This window comes from Zonotrichia leucophrys, chromosome 10 (genome assembly GCF_028769735.1).
Source record: "Zonotrichia leucophrys gambelii isolate GWCS_2022_RI chromosome 10, RI_Zleu_2.0, whole genome shotgun sequence".
NCBI lineage: Eukaryota > Metazoa > Chordata > Aves > Passeriformes > Passerellidae > Zonotrichia > Zonotrichia leucophrys.
In genome coordinates this window covers 12,247,417-12,267,958 of record NC_088180.1, presented here as the reverse complement: position 1 = coordinate 12,267,958, position 20,542 = coordinate 12,247,417, and the positions used below count along the sequence as shown (strand labels likewise).

General features: G+C 43.4%; 1 protein-coding gene across 3 annotated transcripts in view; it reads left to right on the top strand.

Annotated features, from left to right (window-relative positions):
• The first annotated feature begins 5,588 nt into the window (after positions 1-5,588).
• Positions 5,589-20,542, top strand: part of ZFAND6 (zinc finger AN1-type containing 6) — a 36,394-nt gene continuing 21,440 nt past the window's right edge. Inside the window, exons 1-2 of one of the 3 annotated variants that reach the window (XM_064722232.1) lie at positions 5,589-5,796; positions 8,472-8,562. Coding sequence is in view for 1 of the 3 variants with exons in the window: in XM_064722235.1 (XP_064578305.1) it covers positions 12,674-12,675 (2 nt within the window). In the remaining 2 variants the exon portion in view is untranslated. Of the gene's footprint in view, positions 5,797-8,471; positions 8,563-12,532; positions 12,676-20,542 lie in introns of those variants that run through there. The other 2 variants (XM_064722234.1, XM_064722235.1) reach the window with 2 other exon arrangements.

Sequence of the window (20,542 nt, the reverse complement as noted above, 5' to 3'; positions counted from 1 at the left end):
TCGAGGATCTGTGAAGCTATAGAAATGTCCTGTTTTATAACTTTCTCCAGTAGAACATTTTATTTTTTTTTAATCTATCAAAATCTAACGACATTTTGACAGAAAAGAATAATTGTCTAATTTAAGGAAACACTGATCAGATCTGATTTGCTGTAAAACTTTTTATCACCTGCAAATTTCCAGCCATTCAAGTATCCAAGACTGCTTTAGAAAAATACTTCAGGCATTATAATTTTACAAGAAGTGAGTAACTGTTTGGAGAGTTTTGGAGAACAAATGGTTTGCTTCTAAGCAATCAAAGTGATGTTTTAGCTTGCCCAATGAGGTAGTTCCCTCAAGGAGCTGGAGAATACTGAAACCAGATACTCCCTTTGTTGTTGCAGCAGATTCCTCTGGCATTGACAAATAGCCCATCTGAGCTAGCAAGGTCAGATGGACAGGAACAGAACAAACAGGAGTGCCAAACCCAGAGCAGTCGGGTGCTCCTGGCATTCCTAAGCAGGTGGGAAGATGGCTGAACAGACATTTTTGTCATTTGGGACATTTGTACCTAGATCTTTGACAGGTGCCTCAGGCGTATTGTTTACTTTCTAGACACCAGGATGTGTGCAGGCACTGAGTTTATTCATGCACAACAACCCTCTAAATCCAAGAATCCAGTGACACGGTATGAGCTAAGAGCTCTCCTACATGCAGTGGAGACAACAAAAAGTTGCAAAAGCAAAAATTGGCTCAGAGTACCTTCAGGGAGGCATTAAATTCTGCTGGATTTAAAGGTCTCTGAAAGAGTGCTGCTATTAAAGGATCACCAAGCAGTGATGCCCTGACAATGGGATTTTACTCCCCTTAAATTTCAAGGGTTAGAGCAGAAACAGGTAGGGCCAGCTTTCCTGAGTACCTGGAGACTTTTCAGGGGCCAAAGCCACTCTGTCAGAGCATCTCTGATCCCTGTGTCCTCACAATTTAGCAGCAGGTCACCAGAGCAGTGGATAGCTTCTAGGCTTTCTGTGCAGTGACCCATTTATGGAAGGGTTTTTGCATATGGTAAATGGCTACTTTAATATTACAGAATTTAGGAGTCCAGGTTTTAAATAGTAATTAATAGTTAATTAATGCTCAAACCCTGTAGCATATACAAAGCACAGACAGACATGTTCAGAGGGTTGTGTTATGGGCAGAGAGGCTCCCAGTGAGACTGGAGCTGCTGTGTTGATGACTCGACATGCACAAAATGAGCCACTCCTGCCCTGAAAGACTTTACTACCTACACAGACAAAGCAGATGCACGAGAAGAAAAAACACAGAGGTACAAAATAACTTTGCCTAAAGTTACTCATCAGCCCACAATGGCACACTGTTCTCCTGAGTGCTCAATGAACTATTTAACATGGATATTAAAAGCTTAAGTGGGGAGTCATTAGGGCTTTAAAAGGCCCCAGCCCAGATTTCTAAACAAGGCTATCTAGAAGGAAGCTCCCACGTGGCAGCACAATCTGCCTCATTTTGAAAGACGCTGAGGTGGGCATCGTCTGATGCCTGGCATCTCACAGGTTTCACCCATGAATCCTCAACCTCTACCTGTGTTTTTACCTATTATCCCTGATGATCACTCAGTTTTTCACCAGATGATTTTTTTTTCTCCCATCCTCTGAGAGGCAGAAAAAAAATTCGTTGTTTTTAGGGATGGACTCATGTCTCTGATTGGGAAACCAGTATGCAGAAAACAAAAGCAGAGTATTAAAGTTTTGAACAATATCAGGCTTTTTTATTCCAACCATTTTCACAACAGGCTTGATGAGTAAGGCTCCAGAATGCCATACTTAAATGCCAAGAAATTGGATTTTCATTTCTGCTCTTTTTTTTGATGAGAAATAGTCCCTGGGTTGTTTTGGAAAATGAATGCTGAAAGCTGGAAATCCTGATGGTAATTGATGTTTTTTCATTTCCACATGTGCATCTTTCTTGCAAACTATGTAGCATCAGCACAGTAAATATCCTTTATGTAATTTAAAAGTAAAATGCGTCATGGAGCATGCTAATAGAGCTTGATGGTAATATCATACAAACAGAAGCATGAGGGAGTGTGAAAAAATCCTGGGCCAATTTCTGCTCTTGGCTAAAATCCTACAACCCCCTTGAAGTCAGTGGCATTCTGGGCTTGCAAAGCAGAATTTGGACTCTAATTCTGCAAATCTCTGAATGTGGGAATTGCAATGGAAAGCTGGCATTGCTGCTCATGAAGGCCACTGCCAAATAACTGCTGAGCCCAATTTCCAGTAGGCCTGGGTAGCTGAAACTCTAGGTCATCCTCTTAAGATAAGGCTTAGAACAGGGGTCAAAGTACCTGTGGATTAAAAAAAAAAAAAAAAATCCAGTGAGACTCAGAATCAAATAAAATAAAATTTAAGATTCACTTGTTCAAGAGAACTGTGTGCTTATTTCTTTCCTATTTTTACAGTCTGTCTCTCAGGAAGCAGGAGCTGATTCTGCTCTCAATAAACCTATGGTGAAAATCTCAGCAGAGTCAGGAGCTGCACACTGGGCCCCAGACAACAAGATTAGAACTGAAATGATGTTAGCACTTAACACCAGATCCAAAGCCCACTGAGGTGAAGAAGAGACTTCCCATTTTCCAGCTCTGAAGATAAATCTACCTCAAAATGAATACATTACTAGGATTCCTCTAGTGATAGCTAAAGCTTTAGCAAAAGAAATAACAAGCCACCGTAGCAGAAGCAAACATAAAAGGAGGCAAAGGAAAAGGTCCTCTGTGTTAGCAGATAGATTAAATGGATTTGGGAGAAGTGAGTACAAATCAGAAGAAACCTCTTTCAGAAAAATTGTGCCCATATTTTCTAAAGAGGTGTATGAATAGATAGTCCTTAAAACCATGAAAATGAGTTGTGCTAGGGAATGAAGGTGATGGGAGCATTAATATATGAAAGCAGAGCTGAGTAATGCAGGTCAAGGAGAACAAACACCGTTCCAGTTGTGACGTTACAGAAGAGGAAGTAACGTTCACTGATTACCTCTCACCATTTAGCCATACATCATCAAATCACTGGCACATCTGGGGAAAACCTTTCACCTGGCTGTTTCAGCTTGGACTAGGATCTCCTGCCTAATTGTTTGGAGTTCTTTTGGATTTCTCTGTCAAAGCAAAATCATGCCTGGTAGAATGAAGTTTTTCCTTGAAGAACATCCCACTGAATATCAGGCTCCCATACTTCAGGCATTCCTGTGTCCTTTATTTTGTAAAAATATTTTAATATATTTTTAATATTCCTATATATATATATAAATTATATTCCTAATTTATATTATATTTTATATTTATATTCCTATGTTTTATTTAAAAATAAAAACTATTCTGATCCACTTAAGGTGGACCAATAGCCTCCAACTCCTTCCCTGCAGTGGTCCATCCACAGAAAACAGGCTTCTGTTTTCAGCTGCTGGGTCAGAATCACTTTTGACTTCTTCAGCAGATTTCAGAGCCAAGGATGTCCTTCTCTGGGTGGTTAACACCTTAGCCATTCCTCTGATTAGGCACTTCCCTTTTAATCCTTTTCCTACTTGACTTCAGCAAGGTTTTTTAGCCTATCAGTACCTAGATCCTCAAATCAGAAAACTGAACACTATTCTATTTTATGATTTTCATTCACAGAGGAACAACATGTACTTGTAATTTTTAAATGTATGCTTTATTCTACCCCAAGAATAAACCTGGCCATCTTGTTTGGGAATTTTCTTCCTCAGAGACAGCTTGACTGCTGGCTTTTTTAAATGCAAATGGCATGAAACTTTGTGTTCCCTATTTTCCTAGAGATTGTTTGCCTCTTCTGAGCTGTGGCAGCTTTTGACTGTACCAAACATAGTGATTCTGAATGCCCCAAAAACCCCATTTACCCCAGCATTATTGTCAATGAGTTTTCTCATTTTCAGCACATGAGAACTGACGAGTGTCACCCGCAACTTGAGTAAGATCACATTTGAACATTCTGCTGCTCCCCCTTGTCATCTGATGCCACAGCTTCACATTTGTTGCACCATGTGTTGCTGGTCAGTAAGTCCTGGCAGGAGGTGTCTGTCTTGTTCTCTGTTTGCATTTCCCTTGTATTGGCACTGCTGTTCTGCCAGCTGCTGCGCTGGTCACTCCCAGCTGCAGAACAATCAGTTGGCCATTTCCTAAACACTCAGGATGTTGTGCCCTACTATTCTGCATTTATATTTCCAATGATGAGATGAAATTTGACACAAAGAAAGCAGTCTGAGAACAACCAGAGGGAATTAATTCAAGGTTTAAAAAAATCATATTAAAAAGAGATGATCATGGAGAGGCTGGGAGGAATGCAATCATCACTCCCTGCAGCTCCTTATGATTACTGCCAAGACCATGAAAGTGCTCCAAATAATGTTGTGGTGAATGCTGTGATACCCACATGCAATGCAGGTCATCTTCTGCTCATGCAACCTGGCATTTGGAAAACCTATTGCATCAGCAAAGGCAGCCAAGACTGAATAATCTCGACCAAAATAGCTGTAAAGCTATGCTAGCATTTCCATGCTGGTTGCACCAGCATTTTCTAGTGTTGATCCAAGCTCTGATATTCAAAACAAACAAACAAATAAGGTGTTTTCTTCCCTTTTAGAGCTTTTTCCAGGTTTATAGATCTACCTACTCAGCTCTAAATGTGGGTGATGGCAAGCTCTTGAGAAGCCTCTGCTTGGATTTTATCTTTGCTGAAATCTTTGTGTCCCTTGCAATGCTTTCCTCTGCTCAAAAAAGACCCCAAATTTTAACTCTCTTCACAGTACCCCTAGGAAACCAATGATCCTGATGGGCCCATTACAGCTCAGTTTATTCTGTCATTTTCTGAAATGGAAATGTGTTTTACCCAGCCTCAGCTTCTCTGGCTGCACGACTGCACACTCCTCCTTCCCTCCTCCAAAACTCTCTGCAAGCTCTGCTCACCTCCTGGCAGCTACTCCAGCCCTGGCCCGCTCCTCTCCCCTATCCACAGATAAAATTCTCCTTTTTTTTGGCTTGTTTCATGTCCCTGGAATCCTGTACTCCCCATCTGCTCCCATCAAGTCGCTCATCATCCTTAAATCTCACCTTTAAAACCTCCCTGCATGGTATGGGCTGTGACAAGCGGGGAAAATATATTTAAAAAAAAAAAAAAAGTAGCTATATCCATATATATCGGGTGTGAGGTGTCCATGTAAAGAAGCAGCAGTGGATTGTCTGAGAGCCCCACAAGGAGAGAAGAAAACACAAACAAGCAGGTGACATTACAGATAACAAGACTCCAAGGGCACCGCAGGGCACAGAAGGTGAGGGGCCTGTGAGGGACTGACCCCACACAGCGCCCGGAGCCCCGCCTGGAGACACCTTCCCCTTCACCTGAAGGACAGAGGGCGCATCCACAGGTATTTTACAGCAAAATGAGTTTATTTGTGGGGCAGGAGCGCGGCCGCCGCCGCCCCAGCAGCCGCTGCCCGCTCGCCCTCCCGCCGCCGCGTTCGCCTCAGGTCACCCCTGCGGGCGGGGGAGCCGCGGGGCGGGCGCTGTCCCTTTAAATAGCATTCCGTGGTTCACGTCGCCGCCGTCGCCGTGTAATAATTACTCGCGGGCCGTGGCGCCGCCTCCCGCTCCCCGCGGCCTCCCTGCCTGGGCTCCGCCAATCAGCGCCCGCCCGCGTCACTCCGAGGGCAACGAAACACGGAGAAAGGGGGAAAAAAAAGTTTGGTGAGGAGCGAGCGGGGCCGGCAGGCGCGGCGGGCCCGGCGCAGGTGAGGGAGCGCGGCGGGGCCGGGGCGGCCGGGCCGGGGCTGCGGCGGCGGCTCCGCACCGCGACGGGGCGGGGGGACGGCGGCCGCCCGCCCACCGGCCCCGGCGAGGGCGGAGGGGCTGTGGGCAGGGTTCCCCCTTCGTGCCCCCGACCCCCGCACGCAGCGGGCGAGGGGCTGCGGGGCGGCAGCGGGCGCGGGGCCCGCGGCTCTTTCCCTGCCTTTTTTGGTGGTTCCGTCCTGCTCTCCCCACCCCCGTCGGCGGCTGCGTGCGCAGGAGCCATCCCGGGGCAGAGGTGTTTGTACTCGTGTCCTTGGGTGGAAGGGAGAGGCAGAGCCGGCCCTCGGCCAGCGCTGCGCCCGCCGGGCCCGGCCCCGCGCCCTCCGCACGGCCCGCGGGGTTCCGGCTGCCCTGGCCGCCCCTCGGTTCCCCCGGCCCGGAGCGGGCCCCGCTGCCCCTCGGGTGAGCCCGGTGCGGCGGCTTTGGCTGCTGTGGGGACGGGGTGCTCACAGGGAATCAGCCTGCGCTTTGTGTTGTACCGTTCTTCTAGTTGAACCAAGGGTTAATGTTTGCAAAGTCTGTCGTACTTTGGCGTTTTGCTTCATGAAAAGTTAGTGTTGTTGTTTTGGTGTTCGCCCAGGGAGCTCGTGAGATTTAACCCAACTTGCCTCCTAGGCTTTGCCAAAAGCCTGGAATGATAGATAAAGGGTGTGAATATCCACTCGTGTTTCCACTGGATGTTAGGATTGGGTAACCTTAGAAAATAAAAAGGGCAGTTGCCTTACTGCTAATAACAGCAGCAACAACGAAGTACAGAAGCTTCCACCGTATGTGCTGGTGTAATGTGGAGGCATTCAGCAAAACCGTGGTGGTTACTTCACCCCCTGCATGGCTTGACTTCAAGTGCACCGTTGTGTTCTGAAGTCCATTCCCGGGTGTTTGTCCAGGCTTGTCCTATAATAGGTGTCATTGCATAAGAGTTACAGGGAGCAAAGAGCGTGCCGAGCTTCTTTCACTCTTCTAAGGTTCTGTGCTCACATCTTAACTGTGCCAAACTCTGCACTGAATAGAGAAGGGCACAGCTTGGTAAGCTGCCCTGTGAGCTTCAGCGAAAGAAAAAAAAAAATTATTCTCTTCTTCCTCCTGCTTACAAGTAAACATTTTTGTCTTGTGTCATCTTAAATATTTTTTTGCACAGAGTGCTAATCCTCTTCTGAACTGTGGGTGATGGTAAGTCGACAGTTGAGGAAGTAAATATGTCAATTCATGCCTTTGTCTCTTTCCTGTCTGTCCTGTAGCTTTTACAGTTTTACTCTTTGAATTTTATCTGATTTGTTTTTGTAGTGCTGAGGTACCTGTTCTTCACTATCAACAAACTTTTAGAACAAGAGGATTGGCTCTTTTTTGATCTGTCTTGTATTTTTCAGGCCAAAATAAATGTATAATGGGAGGATTTTTGTTTCTTATGGTACTGAATGACAAAGTCTCTGACATGTCAGTGGCATAATTCCTTGGGTTTGTTACTTTGCAGATAGAGAAGATGATATTCTTCACTAGTGGGAAAACTGTCTCCTGTATATATTCATAGAATAACTCTTAAAATATTTTTCTTAAAAACCTGTGAATCATGTTAAATTTATTTTAATCTATTACTATTTAACTTCTTGACTAATCATGAATTTATGGCAAAAATTAACAGCATTGTATATGACATAGTATACTTACAGGAGTGTGATTGAAGAATGTAAGTTTACATTTCAACTTCTTGTTACTGCGTGGTCTCAGATGGCACATTCAAAACCTTACACAAATAGCTTGAAAGAGATAGTGGCAAGTTATCAGAGGGAGAGTAACATTAACACAAACTACTGAAAAGTTGCTATGGTTACAGATAAAGGTAATCCCTGTTTCTGTGAAAGTGTGTCGTTTTGTAACAGCTATATTAATCAGTCTGATTTCTGGGAAAATTGGAAGTATACAAACTTCTGGCTCCATTTTCTTGGCAGTTAATTGCTATGCAGCTTTTTTTTTTTTTTTTAATACTGAATGGGCTGTGACTGGTATTCAAGATACATCATTTGACCTACAAAGATTATTATAGATTACGTATAAATGCACTTGGACCATGCTGAATTCAATGGAAACTGTAGTATGGTTATTTTTGCTCCACCCAAGAGATACCTGATATCAAGGAAGTGTCTTTTAAAATGTCTAGATCCTTTTTCAAGGACTTTGGCTCAAGCAAGTGATGTGGCCCTGTGTCACCAGAGACCTTGGTTGTGCAGCTGTACAAGATAAAATTCTGTGTTCTGATTTAAAAAAAGAAAGAAAAAACATGCAACCAAATCACACAGCCCCCAAAAAACCCCAACAACCACCCCAAAGCAAACCCATATGGCAGCTGCTGAGAAGTTAAAACCTGTTAGGGATATCCAGCTTTGTAAGACCAGGAGGCCACAGGGAAGGAACAAGTAATTCTGTTAAGGGCTTTTTGCTTATATAGAAAGAGTTGGGGTGTAACATGCTGGAACTTTATAATATCTCAAGTCAGCTAAGCTTTGAGATAGCTGCTAAAACAATCCAGTGGGATGTGTCTGTCTGGTGTGTCTGTGCTGCTGTCCAGACAGCTCAGCAGAGCTCTCTGTATTTACCACATGCACCTCTTTGTTGTTTCCAGATCTGATTGTTGCAGTGCAGTAGTACGTCTGGGATTGAAAGCAGCAAGAGGAATCTCAGAAGTTCAAGATTACTGAAATCTCATCAGTCTGGTATGTTGTTCTCTTCAAACTCCTGGAATAGCAAATAGAATTCTTTGTACGTGAGGGCCTCCTTAGTTCCAGCTAAGGATAAGTTTCCTGCTAGGTTTTAGGACCTTGGCTTTTCAGCAGCAATTTCATTCTCGGGAAGCAATGTGCTGCTAAGAACTATGAACTGTGTATTGTTGGGCTTCTGTAGAAGATTGTTTTTGGTAGTGGTGTTTGAAGCAGGACAATGAACCCAAGCTCTGGGGACCTTTAGTCAACATACACTCTGAACTTGTTTTCATCTTGCTTATCCAGCTTGGAAATTCCGGGTACTTTTGCAAACTTTCAAAAGTAAAACTAAAGTCAGGCTGGAAAGGAGCTACTGGTAGCAGACTTTGCAGACGGATGAATTGAAGAATGCATAATATGAAAAGGAATATTTGTTTCTTCACACAGGGATTTTTTTCCCCACTACCTTTATGTAGACATGGCACTCATGAAATAATGGCGTTTTTTAGGTTTGATAAAAAATTTTATAATATTGTTTTAGAGTCACTTCTCAAATGCCAAAGTTCTGAAAGTCCTATGCTAATGTACTTCTAAAATTGATATATTTTCAGAAATACACAGCAAGTTTGGGAACTATTGTTTATAAATAGGGTTACAGCATGTGAGGGTGTGAAAGGCCTGGGAAGTTAAATATTACTTTGAAAGCTGTCTGTAGTAATAAGAAAAGCTAAAAGTCTGAACTATAATAATAAAAAATTAAAAATTCAGCATGCTGTAGTGCAGACAGCATTGACAACCAGAGGGTAAAGTCCTTTTCTCCAATGCCAGTTCAGTCTGTGTATGCAGCAGATCAGTTTCTTTGCTACTTATTAACATGTACAGAATCCAGGAGATGTGATGGATTCAGGACTGAAAACCAGGTGCAAAAGAGTGAAGAAAACTCTTGTGGTTCACACTGATCTGCTGGGGCCTGGATTGAGTAACAGTCTCTTCATCTAATCCCTGAACAGCCATCACATGTGGCTTTTGATCACTACTATTCTTGTCTCTGTTTGAACTGGTGACTTACAGACGGAGGGCTCTGTCCCTGATCTCTTGAGCTGTCAAGTCTCCCAAAGTTGCTGTCTTGTGTGTGTGTGAGATTACAGAACAAATGGCCTTTTAGCTGCTCCATGATTACTGTAGTCAAATGAGAGTCAGGTGCTCTCTTGCTGTCCAAGTGCAAAGTTGGGTGGCAGCAAACTGATTTTTTTTTTTTAACACTGCTGTGAAAGCCTCCTTGCTTAGTGTTCTTGCAGCTGCTATCTGCTGTTTTCCTTTTTTCTGCTTTGCTACAGATATTTTAATAGTAGCAAAGGCTTAATTTGAGCCTGAACCTTAAAACTTGCCTGTGACATTTTTCCAGAATGTGTGTGTGTTTAGAGGGAAAATAGATGGCTTCTTGCAGAAACTGAAAATTAGGCTTTTTTATCCAGCTTTACTGTTTCCTTCAGCATGGGATAATGACTTGAATAGCAATTTTTTAATGCATGGATTCCCAATATTTAGATTCAGATATGTTTACCTGTGAATTCTAGTCCAGTGACCTAAGGGTCAGCCATGAATCTAGTTTGGATACTCCACAGATGATGTGGGGATCTTCAATTGAAGAGGATAGCATATAACTCTAGGGGCTTTCTTATTGGGACAGTTATGGTGTGGGTGTGTTTGGGTTTTAAATGAGAAGGGGTAAGAAAATCTGGGAGGCCAGTGCTGAGTTTGCTTTGCCATCCCCTTCTGCTCTGGGTAAGCCAAACTCTTGCTCATCAGAGGCTTCTGCCAGCTCAGAGACTCAAGGCAGGTGGAAGGGGCTGATTAGCACCAGAGCTGGTTTCAGGAGCTGGCCAGACTGCAGCGCTTGTGGGGGGAAGAGGTGGGGAGGAAAAGGGATGGAACATCTCCCCTGCAGTGATAAGAGCTGCTAGTTGCCTGTGTGACAGAAACATGAGCTCAAGTGTGGGATGTTTGATGATAACAATTATTTTTCATTGCCATTACCAGGTGGTGAGACTGCTGTGGTAACAAATAGAGCTGGAGACTTTTGGAATAGTATATTTTATTTGGGTTTTTTTCCCCTCTTCTTTTTAAAGTACCCCAGCAACAATGTTGACTATAGGGTTGTCATGTCTTCAAGCACTTGGCAGTTTGGTTGATATCATTTGTGACTTGTGCTGCTGTTTCTATGGGCCTAAAGTTAATGTGCTCTAAATTGAAGCTTTCCAAGGTTGATTTCTGAGATACTTGAGGGACACTTCATTGGTCTGTTTTGTTTGTGTGAACTGTGTTCTTGGTTTTGATTGCTTAGATAAGGATTGATCAAAAAAAGTGTCATGCACGTATGAGTTACGTTCAGGGACCCCAAATCAGCTGCCAGCAGGGCACTGAATTCAGGTGCAAGAATTAAGGTCTGGTTCTTTCAGTTTACATTTTAGATATTGTGTGTAAGTTATGTGAATATTGCTAATTCTGTTCTTGTAGTGTTTCATACATATCAACTTATAACCAATTGCTGCTTTTCAGTTGTACTTGGATTTTTGGCATGATAGGTTGCTTTAAAATAGGTAACACAAAATGTGCAATTTCATCGTTTTAGCAGAGGTAAATGTCCCTCCTGAAGGTGTTTTTTATGCTCTTTGGTATATCACAGCTCAAGGGAGCACTTAGCTGTAAATATTTTCCTGATGCTGTGCAGTACTTGCAGTAAAGCAGTGTGCTGGACTGCCTTGGACTTCATTAATCTGTATTAGGGAAGCTAAAACTTCCCTGTTTTGTGGTAATGGTAGTGGGTGAAGGAAAGGCAGGCAGTTCCAGCACTGGGAAAGGTGACAAGAACCAGAAACAAGTTTTTCCTCTCTGCCTTCGCACAGGACAAAAACAACCCCAATGTGCTTGTGCTGACAAGTGCTTTATCTTCCTCTGGCTTAGTATTTTTAGATATTTTACACTAAACACGTGAAAATACTTTATGTAAGGCAGCCTTGCTACCCAGATAAGTCCTTGTGTAACTATGATGATACTTGTGGGTGCAGGAGGGAACACTGACTGTGTTCTGCCTCTTCCCTGTGTTGCTTGTTAGGCTGGGGCAAGGTTCATCTTGAACCAGGTGTCCTATCTGCACTTGTGAAATATTTGTTAAGCCTTGTTTTGGTTTTACTCATCTTTCCCCTGGATAGTTGTGTTTGCATAAAGGAAAAAGAACCACTTTTTATCTAAAACCTGACAGGTTTTTGTGTAGAGCTGAGAGGAAGCTGTGCCGTGAGAAACGCTGCTGTCATAACGTGACCAGGATTTTGCAAATTTGTTCAGCCAAGTGAAGCCTGAATAAGCACAAAAAGTTTCTGGCAGAAGCCGTGGTACCTTGTGGGATGGAGACAGTCACTTCCTGCGGAGCTCCTGCTGACTCATGCTTTAAATGGGTGGAAGTCTTTGGAAGCGGCGACCCGATGTATTTTTAGCCGGGGTTACTAATTTATATCGTGTGCTCGGCCTCCCGGGGTAACTCCAGTCACCCTTAAAGCGCGGATGGGCTCCAAACCCACAGCTAATTTTATCCCAGAAGTGGAGCAGGCGGCAGTTGTGTAATTGCCGCGGGAGAAGCGTTCCCAGCCCGCTCGGGCGTTATGCTCTCTCCCAGCCCCGACCCCCAGTTCGGGAGCGAGGTGCCGGGATGGGTGGGAGCCCCGCGGGGCCCGGGGTCCGTCCCGGCCGTCAGTCCCGGGGTGCGCCCGCCCGCAGCTCGGGTTTGTCACAGCGGCAGCGGGGCACGGCCCCTTTAAGAGCGCGCGCCCGGGGTGCCCGAGCCCGCCCAGCCTAACCTGCTAGCGAGGAAAAGTTCTTTGCTTGACGGACAGCCCGTTCCGCCAATCAGCGGGCGCGGCCCGGCCGGCGGGGCGGGCCTCTGCCGGCTCGGCCAATAGGAGCGGGAGGGCGGGCCCCGTGCCCACGGTAGGTTGCGCCGAAGTGCAGCTCCAAGTGAAGTTAATCTGGGGTGAAGCGAACAGAAAATTGTGGAGATCGTGTTGGTAGGAATTTTGCCCTTCTAATCGCGTCGTGTGGCGTCGTTCCGCCCTCCGGGGCAGCGGAGTTCATGTGCGTGGGGCTTTCCTTCGTCGTTCCGCTCTCTAATGATGGCAGGATATTAACATTTATGCAGGGAAGCAGAACAAAAGGGCTCTTTAGACAGGAAATAAGGTGCTGAGAGACTCAAACTTGACCGAGTTTCTTTTGTCATCTCTCGCCTTGCACCGGGTGTTCCGGCGTGGAAGAATCGAGCGGTTCCACGTTATCTTATGGAGAAATGTTAATTCTAAAATAGCGAGGATAATGCTGCTGTTTTGGAGTTACACAATGTTACAGGAAGGGAGCTCGATTTTAACTCTAACTTCCCTGATTCTGATGAGATTGGAGGTAACTAATTATGACAGCTGCTGTGGGATTATTCAGTGATAGCATTTGCTCCAAGTCATTTGTCTTAAATTGTCCTTTGTTGTATCACTGAAGGCTGCTGTGCTGTTGTCTGTGTGTTTGTTCTTGATGAGAAGAACGTCTCGCAGGTCTTTAGCATTTAGAACAAAGATATGTAAAAACTATGTAAAACATGGCAATTTTTTCCTCAATTTTAATCAGTTTTGTAGGGTGTCTGCGTCTGATTACAAACACAGGCAGGAAAAATGAAGTGTTACTGCTCTGTTGTGCAGCTATTACCCTTCCAGCTAAGGTGGGGGGGGGAAAGGGGGAGAAGATTTTCTTTTTCCTTTGGAATTGGTCTGAATCTCTTTGGAAACCTGTATTGCCTAATGGTAGCAGGTGTTTTATTTGAGGGAAGATTATTTTCAGTTTCTGCACCAGTTATATATGGTATTTTTAGTGCCACTTTGTGCATCTGAAAGGGCTTCAGGAACAGGAAAAGTCTGAATTGGCGTGGGATAGGGTGAGAGGGAGGAGAGCAGGAAGTGGCAAGGCAGGAAACAGGGGGTTCTAATGAGAATGAAGACTTTCTTTAATTGCCACCCTTTCTGTATTACATGAGGCCACATACAGAACAAAGCTTTCAGATTGGGAAATCTATTTTCTTACTTCCCTGAATACTTCCTGTTTTTATAAAACCACTTGGGTTCATACACAGCTGCTCCTGGGAATTGGAAAGAAATACTCATGTCCCCAATACTTGTTGAGTCTAAGAAGTTTGATGGGTTTTGTGTGATTAGTCATGGTGATAGAAGAATGGATGTGAAAAATTGAGCAACAGTCTTTCAAATGACCGTGGAAAGCAATTGCTTAGACCTTTACTGAATGTAAACAAATGTTATTTTCAAAGTATACTTCATTCTTTCAGTTTTACATTGAGGCATTCTGTTTTCTCCCAAAATGCTGGGTATAGATTGCTTTTTTGTGTGTATATATCAGTGTCTTGACACAGTGGTGTCTTGCAATGGGCCAGTGGTTTATAGATCTGAATTATTAATTTGCTCCTGCTGTCTTTATCTATTTATGCCATTTTCAAATGCCCCGCATTGTATTTAAACCCTGAAAATACTATTTTAGAATGGGCAATGACTATATATGGTCTTTTAGCAGACAGCTGGGGTAGGTTCCTTGTACTGGGTTTAAGACCAGGATATATATATTAATACCTGTGTATTAATTTCTTTACTTTCTTGTGATGCTAGGCCTAAAACTAAGTGGCTGGGTCAGGTGTATGAGGTGAGGGCAAGAAGAATATTTGTGTTAGCTGGAATTTCTCTAAACTGATGAATATGTATATTGAAATTGCTAAAACTAAAGCAAGCCAACTAAAGTATTTTTGTTCTATTAAATATTACATTTAGCCAAAAACTGGTTTCATTTAGAACCAGATAAAGCTGAATACATGAGGAACTTGGTTCCTGTTGCTTGGTGCCTGAGCAGCCATGTTTCTGAGTCCCCTCTGGCCCCCAACTTAGGGAGGATGTATTATCTGGGACCAGTTTTGCTGATTTATTCAACACAGGAGTGAAATGCTCAACTCTCTCGCCACATGTATACAGTTCTAATGCAGGCTGTTTGTAGAAAGCAAATCTGCCCTAAAGGATAAACATAGCACTTTGCTGGCACAGCTGTACAACTTCTGTATTCAGGCTACAGCAAATGTTTCTTGCCTGCATTCAAAGCCGTTGCTGGCAGGACCCGTGTTGTCCCTGCACAACCATTGGTTGTTCCAGCATTTCTTGTTCATAAAACCTTCTCCTGCACATGCTCCATCTGCACATCTTAAACACTGTGAATGTGTTGTGTGCTGTGGGATTTATGTGTCTGCTTCTGCTGCCAGCATGGAATATACATCTCTGATGTGAATAAGAGATTCTCAAAATCTACTGTAATGCTGTGTACAAAACACAGGATGAAATTTTATCTCCTCTCTTTGAGACAAAGGACATCTGTGCCCTCGAGTCCCCCAGCTGTTGGTGGCACTGCCCAGGGTGAGGTGGGTGGCCCAGCATCAGCTGGGATGGTGTCCCTGCTCTCTGGTTCTGTTCAGTGCTACTTGGGCTGTGTGCCTGCCATGGGCTGATCTCTGCAAAATATCCCCCAGCCTTATGGAGGGCTGCTGTCCACCCTGAACCAGGAATGTGGGCTCTGGGTCCCCCTCCTGTTGTGCCCTCTCTGCCACACGTGTGGCCTCCTGCATGCTCCCAGCAGAGTGGTTTCTGTGTGCACTGCAGGCACAGGCAGCTAGGCTGGCTCAAATTGTTCTGAACTCGTGGCTGGAGCCAGCCCAACTGGCTCTTTCCCCCTTCTCTTCCTCCCCCTGTTTCCCAAGTGGTTTAGGGATCATTTCTGCTAATTGCCCTGTGCCCAAGGCAGAAGGGAGGGGGGACAAGAATAATGTCATCCTAGAGCCTGTCAGTGATGCCCAAACAGGGACACCTGCCCTCGCTTTTGCTGGGAGGGTTGGCCTCTAACTGGTTTTCTTGCAGTTTCTAGGAAAGGGCTGAGCTGAGGAGGTGTGATCAGCACAGGGCTGCTGTTGCAGGGCAGATTGGTGCCCAGGACCAGCCCTCTCCTGCAGATACAGGGGCTCCTCAGGAGATAGTTGTGTGTCCTCCTGTGCTGTGCAGCTCGCTCTGGGTGGGGCAGATCATCTGCCCAGTGATGTTTACACTGTAATAAGGTTTTGTGAAAATAAGCATTTAATTGCACATGACCTACAAAGGAATAAAAATAGTTGGGATCTGTTCTTGGTTTAAACTCCACTCAACAGAGGCATGAAACATGTTTGGGATTTTTAAACCTGCTTTGTTTTTTTTTTTACCTTTAGAAGTATCAGGAACATTAAGTCTTTCTTCCCTGTTCTTGTTGGATCTCTCAGATGTGTCATAAGCTTCTCAACCCTTAATTGAAGGGGTGGGGTGGTATATTTTTAACAGATCCCTTCTTCCAAGTGTGTTTATAGGGCTTTTGAGCTAAACACAGATTAGCTAAAACAAAGCTTTGACATTGCAAAAACTGTTTCTCCTCGATCATGTTGGGGTTTTTTGCTCATTCTCCAATTGTTGAAAGAAGCTGAGGGTTTTTTCAATTTGAGAAGTAACTTTTTTGGCTATTAAATTATGCATCAAGAGATAAGTTGATCTAAATGGAGCAGAACATGGATCGGGTTAGGATTTAACTCAATTTAAGACAGTATTTTGAGTATTACTTAGACAAATGAACACACTCATTTGAGTATTTCCTAAAAATAGCTCCTTTCTAAGCAGCAGTTTTATTAAACCCACAGTTCTTCCTTTAGCTTAATGCCTCAGCAATCTTGCAGGAGCTCAGACTGCCTCTGTGCTGAAGACCACCCTGCTCAGCTGTTCTGCCCTGCCAGGATGTATTTGTGTCACAGCACTCTAACCTTCAGGATATGGTATTTGTCAGTCTGAAACAGAATAATCCTGTATCTGGAGAACTGAACTATAAACAGTGTGGCTGGCTTGGCAGGCCTGGCAGCCACCCCAGCAGTTCAGCCAGCCCAGGGTTTAAGGCAGCACTGCACCAGTGTGTCCTGTAATTCATGATGCTAATGCATCTTTATCTGTGTGAAGAATTAGGGAGACAAATATCAACTTAATAGTCAAATTGGAATGGGAGCTTAAGAGAGGTGTTTGAGATGGAAGTGAGGTGTTTTGGGCTTGTTGAAACATTTTGCACTGCATGGGTTTTTTAAGCAAGGCCTGAAGTTTTCACCATTGGTTTGGACAATGCAGGAGTCTGGATGATTTTCATGTGTGTGCTGTGGAATATAATTGTGCTGATGAAAGCAAAATATTGCCTGACAAAGGCAGGTATTTTCCACTTAAGGTTTAAAATATGTTTGCAGCAAGAGAACCACTTATTCTTCAGGCAGAAATGTAGCATTCTGTACCTAAATTGGACATATTAATGCATTTTATACAGAATGCTATCTCTAATTTAGATTGCCAGAAGAAAACATTCAGAGAGTTGTTGATCATGCTGGTTTCAAGGATGGGGTGGCAGGGAAGATACAAGAGTGCAAAGAAAGATAAAATTGCTTGTCTACTACCCCCTGTATGAATTTTGGATGAATTCAGCATGTTTTTCCAAAATCAGATACAATCAAGTCCTTAATTCAATGCAATGTTGTCATGTACCAGAATTTTTCTGTGCAACAGGATGACCTTATATTGGGATCTGCATCATTATCAAGGTGGGGCAAAAGAGGTAGTTGTGAGTGTTAAACTGAAAGGTTTGGAGATGGCTCTCCTTGCCCAGCTCCTTCAGAGTCAGGTAAGATGCTTATCAGGTAGCTTTAGTTGCTGATACCAGAGAGTTTTCTGAGTGAATTTCATCAGACTTCTCATGTTGGGTTTATGCTATCCAAATATCATGCTAGTATGACATGCTGTTGGATATTGGTGTCAAGTCCTTAAGTGATTTTGTAGGTATTAATTAGAATTAGTTATCAAATAAATATTGTACTTCAGGTAAAAGGTGACAAGAAAAGTATTTATTGTTTTATGGTGCCAAGATATTTGATTACTAACGTGCAAAGAAGGATAAGAAAATTGTGGCAACATGGAAGGACTTTGCTGAAATGCTTTTTAGGGCAGAGACTTCAGAATGGCTCAGTAGAATTGTTTTGAGTACCAACATATTTTCATGGGGTTTGTTTAAAGTATCCTTGGAGAGGAGGAAGGCAGCATTAGTAACAATAGGTCAAGGTAAGTGTATTACTATTAGTTACATAACAAACAAATTATCAGTTGTGTGTGACAAACCATGCAGGGGCTAAGACTAGTGCTGACATAAAGGAGTGTTTGATTTGTAGAATGGTCTGGCAGCTGGGAATGTCTTTTTTGCCTTCTTAATAAATCCAGTCCAACATGGTGCTTTGAGTGAATTTAAAAGTGATTTTAAACTTCTGTGCATAGCAATGGAGTAATTGCTTTAATTTTTTTCTTCCAGTATAACAACAAAAAAAAAATGTCATTTCACACTCTGATCACTTGGTTGATTTTGTTGCCTTCCTGCATTTGCTTTTCTCTTACTTGGAGTCTTTGAAACTTTTGGCTCTTGCCTCTGGTCTCTTTCTGCAGGAATTAGCTTGTTATTCTGCAAAGTCATAATGTGACTGTGACCCATGGTCTTAAGTTTATACCTAGTCATTCTGTATATAAATAAATCCCTGATTAGTTGCTACCTACTTATCCTCCTATCTTCAACCTCAGATCCCACACTGCACAATCAGAATGCTTGGAACTTTAGTCTTCTCTGAGTAATACCTCTGTCCTTGCTGCAGCTCTGACACCTTAATTTCTTGCACTGTCAAGGCATGAAATGAAGAGTTTTTTGAAACTTTTTTGTATGGCCTGAAAGCTCAGCCTGGTGAACGAAACAGGGTGGCATATGCAGTGTAAAGTGTGCAGTGCAGTGTTGCTGGGTTTCCTTGAGCACCATCAAGTTTTACAATGGGACAGTTGGTTTTTGAAATGCAGGTTAATGGTTAAAATTAATGTTTTTTTTTTTAATGTAAGGAATACAAATATTCTTCCACAGTTGTGTGGGGATTGTTGCCCTCACAAAAGGGGTGTGAGACAGAAGGGATTTCTGGGAGGCACTGTGAGGACTCTGGGCTTCTCTCCAAGCCGTAGCGAGGGCGCTGCTGTTGTGGAACCGGCGTAGCTGAACCTGCTGTGCCTGCGACTGCATCCTTAGGCCAGGCTAAAGGGCCTTGTTCTTGCTGATAACCCTCCTGTTTCTGACCCAGTACCATAATAAAAAGGAAAATACGTTGTTCTTTTTTCCATTGTTTCCTGATAATAGCCCTGTTGCCCATAGTTTGTGAATGCTAGGGAATGAGCATCATGATAGAAAGCCACGTGTTGTTGACAGTTGAAGCTCAATATCCTGTGAGCAGATTTTTTTCTCTCCCCATTTTTATCCATTCTGAAGTGACACTGGCTTTAAGTGACACTTGGTGATCTGGCCTGCATTTTTCTATGTTTGTGTACTTTTCCTTTATATTGTGAACTTTTCTTTCTTTAGAAAGTGCTGTTACTTTGCCATGTGTCAATCTGTTCTCTGGCAGAACACAATCACTATGGCAAGAGGATAAAAAGATAAATCGGATCTACTTAAGGAGTTATTGTTCAAAATGCTTCTAAAAATGTAAATTTCTGTTTATGTGGCTTGAGGAAAAAGGGGAAATCCCAGGGCACTACTTAACAGCTTGGCCTTTTTGATTACAAGTCCCTCCTGTAAAGCCGTTTGTGGCTTTATTTTTCCATGTAGAATTGTAGAAAAAAACTCTGTACAAAGGTAGCACAATAATAAGTGGGGAGACAGTGGCACCCAGCCATGCTATTTTTAGGTGATTGTGTTCTTAACTTGCTGATCTAAGTGTTCTGGACAGTGAGTGGGGGAGACATTGTACTAGAAATGTGTGCTCACGTAGCGGAATCTTGTCTGGAAGCAGAATGAATAGCAGACTTGGTTATCAGGAGGGCAGTTCAGAGAGTTGTAGCTGGAGTATTTTGTAGGTAAAAACGATGCCCTAGTGATTAAAGCACAGTGTTTGCAATGCAGACTCTTACTCGAGAGCTGTCAGCTCTGGCTTTCTCCTCAGTTGAGAAACTGAAATATGTGCAGTCTGTTCTGTATGGGTTTAGGGAAGAAGTGTAAGAAACTATTTTCTGTTCCATGATGGCAGTGGGGGAAGAAATGCCAGTTGTCCTCAATCAAGTTGCTTCCAGTATTTTTTTAAGCTTTTCTTAAGCAGTGACCTCTCCATCTGAGCCAGTGGTGTACTTCTGGAAACCTTCAGAATGGAGAGTGTCTCATTGCAAATTTCTGATAATTCCCTAGCCCCTTATCTGTTAACTTGACACTTAGATAGTTAAAGCTGACACAAGGCAACTCTCAACTAATTCACACTGACCTCCCAGTGATGTGGGCCTTTTTCCTTGTCTCAAGCTCTAAGAGAGGCCATGCCTTAAATTTTAGTTCTGCTACTGACTTGGAAGGTTCACCTTCCTTCTGCAGTGCCCTGTTAACTTTGACTCCTCTGGCACAGACCTAGAACCATAAACCAGATAGAAGAGCCAATGCAAGATTTTGAAGAACGAAGTCTTCAGGGTAGATCAGTTCCTGTCCCAGCAAAGCTGTCACAGAGGTATCTAAAGCCCCAAATTACCTGTTTCATGAAACCATTGCTTTAGTTGCATATTAATAGATATACTGAATGCATGTTTTAGGTTGCACTTGGATGTTTACAGGTTCCATTGTTTCAGGGAGTGTGAAGTGACAGCTGAGAGGAAGCTAAGGAAAGATGCAAAACTTCAGAGTGTGACCAGTTGGTATATTCCTATCTTCAGTGAAACTTGACAGTGTATTAAAGTGATGGATAAATACCAGTTGTCCAACATAACAGCTGCTGATCACCTGTGAAGTATTTTCCTATGCTTTGTGCAGGGTG